Genomic DNA, 9,149 nt, shown 5'->3' on the forward strand with positions numbered 1-9,149 from the left:
CCTTTACCCCAGATACGCCCCCTTTATAATAAGACATTATGTAATGCAGCTACGACCGTAATTACCACTCCTGGCCGACAGGTGTCACCCTTGATTTGAAGCTTTCGTAACTGCAGGAATCCATACTCTTTGGTATACAATAGTAACGAATTGGCCACGTTCTGTTTACGTGACAACCCCCTTTACTGATTGACTGTGTCGGGTGGCGTCGGCTTTAACGACACATATTTACGCGATCTAAACCAAACAAAAACATTCTTATGAATTAGTGATTGGCTCGAGTTAACATTTTTTTTTAAAACCCCGCAAGAACAATCTAGATTTGAAGTTTTCGTGACTACAGAGATCCATACTCTTTACTTCTTTCGGTAAAGTCCCGAAACGTCGTTATCCCGCACCAACATTTGAAACCGCGCTTGCAATTTTTTTGCAAATCGCCGCGGTCCCTCCCCCCTGACTGCAGCGCGTTGCGGAAACACGTGTTCGTCAGCACCCCCCGCAGCCTGCCGCCGATCGCGTTTAATTCCGGGGAATCCGGTCTTAAAGTCCTCGCGGTTTAAAAAAAAAAGACACACAAAGAGGTTGTCGTCGCGATTACCGTAAGTCTTGAAGCGAGTTGTGCTTTGAAAGTTTTAATGTTTAAAAAAAAAAATGGGAAATCGCTCGTACGCCAATGTATTTGTGTGCCGCGTGTTTGTTTGGTTTTCCGCAGTTGTTTCTTTTGTGTGTCAGCCAGTTGTTTGCCCGTTTAAAGTAAAGTCCACGCGAGTCGTCCCGGTAAGGTGAAGAAGCTACGTTATTGTTCCATAGGAAGCTTTAGCGCCACTCTCAACCACACACCCCCCCCCCCCCCCGTTTCCTTCCTCCATCCTAAAATATTCCGTCTGGTTCATCCGCATCTTCTCATGTGCACCGCCGTGGCTAGGAGACGTTAAATGCCTCGTCTGGTTTACAGGAGATTCGTGGGTTCGATCCTGACCCTGACGCCTGCTGCTGCTGTATATGTGGAGTTTGCGGTGTCTCTCATCATCATCACTACGGTGGCTAGGGGATGTTAACTACCTCGCCTGGTATACAGGAGGTCGTGGGTTCGATCCCGACCCTGACGCCTGCTGTTGTATATTTGGAGTTTGCGTGTCTCTCTCTCTCTCTCCCCGTGGTCGCGTGGATGTTGTTCTCCGGGTCCTCCGTGGTTTCCCCCCCCCCACATCTAGGAACATACTTTGAGTGTACTATTTGGCTACCGCTATAAATGTCCACGTGACGATAAGCCAACTCGTTGAGCTATCATTTGTGATGGCCGTGTAGCTTCTAAAACAGAGCTTCATCGCTTAGTGGAGGGGGCCTTACCTGGTCAAAATAAATATGTATAGTTTCGTTTATCTACACCTTCCCTCCTCTGCCACCCCGAACCAGTCCTCCACCACGTCCTCCTGCTTTCCCGCTTTTTATCCCAAATTGAACCCTGCCGGCCCATCCTTGCGTGACCCTTACACGTGCGTGACCCTCCCAATTTGGGGGGGATTAAACATTTCTTAGCGAGGAGCGGTGGTGCAGTTGTTACCGCGCTGTGCTAGAGACAAATACACGATTGCGTTCAGTGCAATCGGTGAAGCGATATCGCAGTTTGTCGCTGTGCATCCAGAGAGGGCATTCATTCAACAGTAAATTATGAATGGCTAAATTTTTATTATTATTTTCAAACGGTGGTGGTTGGAGCTCTACGAAGCCATTTACCTGAGTTCGATTACCAGCTAACAATCAGTCGCAAGTGATAGCTGTACCGGTCATGCCGTTCCATCCTTCAACTTGCGCTGATTAGTGTGTGGTAAAGTGTGGTAAAAGAAAAAAAATTACCATGACTGATGCTGTGTGTTGAGAATGGCTGGCTTTTTAAAATGAATGTTATTATACAAAGATCCCCGTGTAGCCTTAACAGACTTTTTGGGAAAGTGTTGTTAGCAAGCACCTATGAAGGAATGGCACGACACGCGAGGGGGTGGGTGGCCAGCACCACGCACCATGGTACTTACTCGAGGCCGAGTCAACCTAGGGGTGGCCCAGGACCAGTTCAGATAATCGTCACTGGTGTTGGTGGCCCGTGAGCGGGAATCGAACTCAGGTCGCCGGGTCCGTAGCGCAGCGCGCTAACCGTTGCGCCACCATGCATGGCAAAGATTCACTCTGATGCTCAATACTGAGCTTAAGCTCAGGATACGGTCTTCAGCTGACAGCCTGAAGTTGTATTGAGCGGCCACTTCAAGGTGCGATCAACCACGAGGCGTGTTCCCTCCTTGAGTGGGATAATATAAACATCGCTTGGGTGTCGCGGTCGAGGAGTGATTATAATCGCACTGTACTATGAATGATACAGCAAAATTACGGTAATGACAGTGGGAGCAGTCGTGCAGTGTTTAGCTCTGACATTTGTCCAAAGGCGTCTTCATCAAGAAACATGCGATTAGATTTTGCTGCTATAAATTTCCACGTGATATTTGTGGCCTGGTCACTTCTGAAAAAGAAGCTAATAGCTCAGTGGGCTTTAACACTAAGCTATTAGATTTTAAAAAACATATCTTTAGTTTTATTTTGATATTTTTTGAAGTAATTTGTTTTCCTTTGCTATACCTTGCACACCTATCGTATTTATGCATTGTTTGTTGTAACGTTCTGACCTGCCCTTACTGGACATCTGTGAAAAAGAGCTTTATAGCTCATTGGATTCCTCCAGTATAAATAAATGTCCTGATTTAAACTAAAACGGTTCAGTGCACCTGCTGGAGGTGAACTTGTTGGCACAAAAGCATAGAAGATCCAACCGCAATGTAGATGGGGCAGGGGAGGAAGCCATATGGTATGATTTACATAGCCCGTATTAACAACAATAGTGGATATGACATCAGGGATGTCCAACTGAGCTTAAAGGAAAATCCAATCAAAATAATCAAATTATGGAGAGGCCGACCCCATGCAATAATAAAAACAACACATTAAACTATAAGATTGCCCTACAAGGAAACTACATAAGAACAGCGAATGTTCTTCACAGCACGTTTCACGAAGGTTATTGCTCAAATTGTCGCCTTTTACAAAATATTTTTCTTTTAGGGCAATGTTATTGACGAAAGTATTATTTGTGTTTATGCACCACTGTGAACATAGCATAAAACACCTTTTCAATAATGGGACTTCAGGCTTAAATGAATGTATCAATTGTAAAATGATGGTATTCACATTGCAAATACATTCCAGAATAAATTTAAGCTTTAGAGCTATAAAATATGTTTCTTACCTAAGATGCACCAAAGTGCAAAGGATATTTAGGGCTATGGCCAACAAAGGTCTTGTACACCCCATCAGGATGGCGTGTGCAGTGGCCACCCCATTGCTGGAGCCGAGCGGGGACTTCCCGGCGTGGCTGGAGGCGCAAGGCGTGAATGCGGAGGTGGCCCGGGCCATGGACTCGGAGCTGGGCATCCGGGACTACGGGGTCCTGCGCGCCTGCGTCGGGGACGGCCTCGTGCGGGCCGAGCTGCTGGCCACGGCGCGCGACCGCCTGCCCTTCGGCTTCTACGCTGTGCTGCGGCAGGTGGTGAAGGCCCTGCAGGGTGCCGAGCCCCACGACGCTGGGACGCCGCGCTGGGACGACGCTGCTTCCTCCCCTGGTGATGTGACGCTGGGAGGCCTGGTGGACGTGCTGCTCGCGCTGTTCAGTGGCTTGAGCCGCGAGCTGCTGTTGTCCGCACAGAAGCTGGGAGACATGGACAAAAATGGAACATGCGCTGTTGGTTCCCCTTCAGCCACCGGGGCTGAAACACCTTTAGACAATGAGATTCATGAAATGAATGATTACGCAGTAAATGGTAAGATGCTTTCCTTTGACGAAGCTCCTAAGTTGTACAAACTTTAAAATGCATGATTGTCAATTATTGCACTTCCAATGTTTATTCATATAACAAAAAATTGCATGATAAATGTGACCTCTGCTGGTTAAAATACACTAGATTAAGCAACCCTTTAAATCTATAGTGTTCCAATATTTGATTGAGAATTTTGCCTTGACGGAGTGTTTGTGGTTTTGACCAGATGAGGGTGGAGAGAACTCATCTCCAGACAAGGACGACATGGAGCCCCACCATACATTTTTTCCAGTAAAATCAGAGGTTGATAAAGGTAACACAACAATTCCGTTTATAATGTGTAAACCTGTCGAAAATGCTCTATGGTCTACACCAGGGGTCGGCAACCAAAATAACAAGAAGAGCCATTTATTTCCAATTCGGTACAAAATTCAGTATTTCAAGAGCCGCAATGCATCTGAGTACATACGTACATATCGTCAAGAAGCAGCCTGTAAAGAGCCGCATGCGGCTCCGGAGCCGTAGGTTGCCGACCCCTGGTCTACACGAATATTACACAAGCCTGGAAACAATTACCAACTGACACACTGCATGCCTTAGGTTGTAATAATAATTCCAACTTGCAGTTGTGCACAGTTTCTCCTGGTCGATGAGAGACGACCCTGAGGTGCAAGGAACCACAAACAAACAGGAAGGCAGCCAGCTGGTGAGCTGTTGCCAACCATGGCCCAAGCTGTGCGGTCTATTTATTAAGATGTTATCAACCATTTCATAAGAGTGAACATGTGGAAGGAAAACCAGGAGCACCCAGATAAAAAAACGACACTTGTGAGGGGACAACACTCTATCCCATACCGTTGGAGCGGATGGATTCCACGTATACTTTTGGCAAGCCAGGGCATGGCACCTCGACATCCATGGGAAGGGAGTTTGATAAACATGTCTGTGATCCACTAACCCTTGCCTCTGCAGTGCTGGATTACAGGCGTGAGCCGCCACCAATGCTGAAGCTGCATCCTCAAGATAGAGTTCATGGATGCCGTTGCCAAATTGACGACGTGTTATTGTGATGCTAAACTGTTCGTGAGCCTGTAGCTGTGCTTTGGCGTCGGATTTAATAAGTTAAAATTGTGTAAAGTTGGTTTCATTGTTGTTTTCTGTGTAGGTAGAGACAACAGTGAAGGTCACTCCGGATTCATCATCGAAGATGCATTCTTGTGTAAAGAGGTGGGATTGGACGTCATGAACGTTGTGAAAGTTTCACAGATTGAGGAGCAGACAGAGAGCCACGCTGAAGTTGAAGACAAGAGCACTGTGCATGTGACCAGATTTATCAAGGCAACAGAGCACATTCCTGAGAGAGTGGAGGCTCTGAGCATCAATGACCGTCTACCAAATGATGGGCAAAACATTTTTGAAGACAACACACCATTAGAGCAACAGCAGCAGCAGCCTTTCAGTAAAAACACAAGCCCTCCCGTTTTTTTAACAGCAAACGTTAACAGCGGCGCGGAAAAGAAGCCTTACCAGTGCTCCGTGTGCAACAAGAGCTTCACGTGGAACTCGCACCTGGTTGAACATCAACGCATACACACGGGCGAGAAACCGTACCGCTGTAAGACGTGTGATCAGTCCTTCGTGCAGTCGTGCCACTTGAAGACGCACATGCGCACGCACACAGGCGAGAAGCCCTACCTGTGCACGACGTGCACCCGCAGCTTCTCACGTAGCCACCACTTGAAGGCGCACCAGCGCATGCACACGGGCCAGAGGCCGTTCCAGTGCAAGATTTGCAATCATAGTTTTTCACGGACGGGGATGCTGAAGGCACACGAGCGCTCGCACACGGGCGAGAGGCCCTACCGGTGCAAGATGTGCGACAGCAGCTTCTTGCGTAGCCACCACTTGCAGGTGCACGAGCGCACCCACACTGGCTTCCGGCCGTACCAGTGCAAGGTGTGCTCCAGCAGTTTTATGCGTAGCCATCACTTGAAAGTTCACGAGCGCATGCATGTCGGAAATGACTCACAGCAGTGAGGTGTGTGTGTGTGCGCTTGTCTTGATTCTTCGTGTTTACGTCTGCCCCCCGACGGTTAGGAATTACCGCAAGGAGTTTGTGGCCAATGCTGTGAACTGATGGACAAACCCTCCTGGCCGCATTTTAGGAATAGGCAAACTACAGCTTTCATATTCTTTGGGTCTTTACCGAAAGACCCGAAAAATAATGAATCCCTGCAGTCACAAAAGCATTAAGTCAAGATTTTACATCTGTCATTTTAACAAGATTGAGGAGTGGCTTGATCAGACGAAGAGTAAATAAAAAAGGAGTGACCCCAACCAACTAATTTCAGAAGGAAACCAGGACCCTTAGTTATGGGGTCATCAACGGCCTCCAGATCTCCAACAGCGTTTGTTGCCGATGGCCACTGCGTGTTCCATTGCAGCTCATTGTAAGCACCCATTGGCTCAGTACTTGGCAAGAGGGATATAGCCCTTCATTGTCAAGACACTATCACATGTGAAGAACTGCACAATCCACAATAATACTACAGAAGTATCGTTACAGGAGCGTTATTGTTGAGCTGTGATGTGTGTGTTAACCAAAGTCCCCATCCAGGTGTTAGACAACATGAGGAATGGACTCGTGCTAAGAGGACTACCCAAGAACTATCCTGACCTCGCAGAGTTATCCTTTAAAGGCTAAATATTTCACGTGGGATTGAGTGCTTTTACGAACAATAAGAGATTACTGCCATGGGAGTCCTCGCTTTCCCCAGTGGTAGCCAATCTATTTCACTTCGGCATGCTGAACTTCCTGCCCTCTAGTAAGGACAACTGCCTGCACCGCAGGTAGAGGGTGTGTATCGACAGAATTAAAAACTACGTGGGACAAACTTGCAGATCAAAACATGTATCAAGGAACACCAGGTTTGCATTCAATCAGCCATTGTGGAACATAGCTGGTTGGGTCTAACTCAACGTACAGTCTAACAGTGCCGAGGCCCTAGCAATAACAGAACACTTTCTCTTGTCTAATAAAATAATCCACTGGAATTGAAAATATACCATAACATTTTAATTAACTCTAAAGCAGCTATTCCGTTTCAGACCTTTCCAGATGCGCAACTGCACGTGCCCTGATAGGTCCAGCCAGGCCCAGGACAACCAATTATTATTGTGGGTGGTGACCATCCAGTTTCTATGCAATCATAGTCCTGGGAGCCAACAGGATCACCAGGACAAAAGCACACGACAATAGTGGACATCAAGGGGCCCTTGAGTACAGACAAGAATTTTGCTTAGGCTCCAAAAATTTGCATCGTGCAACAAACCCAGAGTATCTGCGAGTCCCAGCCAGTTCGCATCGATGGACGCACGTCAGTGGTTGCTGTGAATTTCGTCACCACTCCCGACACACCAGCCAATCGGCAGCCAGGAAAACAATTTTGATGTCGCATGGCTAGCGTTGCATTAAGTCCCTGTGCAAGTGAATATTATTAAGAAACTTGCAGGAACAGCCACGGGAAGCGATGCCGGCACATTGAAGATATCGACGCAGGCCCTTGTTCACAGAAGAAGAATGGCCACCATGAGGCAATCGTTCCGTCCGTTCAGCCGGGTATATGTCAGTGGTGTATTTTTTTAAATAACGTGTGATTTTGTATTTAGTTGTGCAAGTGTATGAATGCATATATGTAATTACTTATGTCTGTTTCTTTTCGTGGGAACGTCCATTTGCGTGTGTGAGAAAGTGTGTTTTTACACTTATTTAACTTGCCTGTGTATATGATGTGCTGTGTCTGCCTTAATATGTGTTCGCTAACAATATGTTAAAAGGCTATATGAGAAAATACTTTAAGACGCGGTGGAGAGAATTTGATGAAAGCAAGATGCCTCTGCAGTGGGAAACGCCAGCTGGAGGTGGGAAAAGGTGGTAGCTGTGTTTTTTTAAAACCATATCTTTCTATGTTCTCACGGAAATGTACGTATTCCTCTTGCATAAATCCCGTAGGGAATCGGAAGATTGAGGGAACAAATGTTCAACACCCACCCTAACCTCGAAGACCACGCATGTTTCTGCAGAAGCTTACACAAGTTAAATTAACAATAGTTTCGATTTAAAGCTTTCGTGACTGCAGGGATTCGTCTTCTTGGTTCTTTCGGTAAAGTCACGTAGTAAGGAAATAATACAAATAAAACATAACCTGTTCTTCACCTGAGGACGGCTGCGTGCGTTGTGGCCGAAACGTGAGAATTGTATTTTATTATGTTAAATTTTTTTATTTTATTATTTCCCTTCTACGTGACTTTACCGAAAGAACCAAGAATATTAACAATAGTTATGGAGTTACGCTTGTACGGTGGTGGTGGTGGTGGTGATGAACAGTGTATTTTACTGATTGTTAATATTTTAACGTTACTAATTCAACACTATGACATTTTTAAACAATGGAACTTTAAATAAAGGAGTTTTATCTCCAAACTATGATTGCGTGACACTTGAATGGCTGATTGTTTTGGAATGACACAAGTACTTTTTTCGTCACCAAACACTGACAAAATTCATTGCAATTTTCACACATTGAGATAGAAGCTGCTAAGATATTTAAGACACACTTTTATAAATATTTTGTCTTCCGTTTGAGCGTTGTTAAGTGCTTCCTTACAAGTCTCGTGATCTGTGCAAATGACTTACTTCACAAGGCAGCCTTTCTGGGGTGGCTTGGGATATTTCCCCCGTTACTGTTAGGATGTTTAATGTTTTAATTTGGCCGACTTGATGTAATTTCCTTTTGCAATTATGCCTGCGGCATCGACACTGAATATCAATACTCATACGCACGATTTGTATGTATGTTGAACTTCTTTTGCACCGTACGTAGCCACCCGTGACAATGTACGTTACGAAAGACTTCAAGTGACTCACAGTTCTCAAATACTAATTCGGAGTAGTGTGCATGCACTCACATCAACAAATACAGTAACAAATGAATCCCAGTGAATTATTGGGGATGGATTGGTGGAACAATGGTTTTGATTCCGGCCACAGCTAACATCAGTAGCGAGTGATAATATCCTGAAAAGTCTCCTGGGTGCACTTTTCACCAACCCCCACTGACTGGTCTGTGTGACAATGCAACCTCTAACAATCCCCATGACCTCTTCATTAGATGCAGAGCAACAACTCCAATTTCCCATTCAGATGGTCAAACCAGACAACCTCGTCAGGAGCAGCGGAGTGTATCGCCGTGATGTCTCCTTCGTATTCGTGGATCGGGCATCGCATCG

At 45.9% G+C, this 9,149-nt stretch overlaps 1 protein-coding gene across 1 annotated transcript; it reads left to right on the plus strand.

The window, feature by feature from the left end:
• The first annotated feature begins 79 nt into the window (after nt 1-79).
• On the plus strand, nt 80-8,354 carry LOC133359222 (zinc finger protein 514-like). The gene is made up of 4 exons (XM_061577673.1): nt 80-599; nt 3,361-3,863; nt 4,087-4,173; nt 5,026-8,354. Exons 2-4 carry the CDS (start codon nt 3,362-3,364, stop codon nt 5,895-5,897), a joined length of 1,461 nt encoding a protein of 486 aa, XP_061433657.1. The 5' UTR covers nt 80-599; nt 3,361; the 3' UTR covers nt 5,898-8,354.
• The last annotated feature ends 795 nt before the right edge of the window (nt 8,355-9,149 follow it).

Source organism: Lethenteron reissneri, chromosome 64 (genome assembly GCF_015708825.2).
Source record: "Lethenteron reissneri isolate LAM-NWPU_2019-01 chromosome 64, ASM1570882v1, whole genome shotgun sequence".
Taxonomy (NCBI): Eukaryota; Metazoa; Chordata; class Hyperoartia; order Petromyzontiformes; family Petromyzontidae; genus Lethenteron; species Lethenteron reissneri.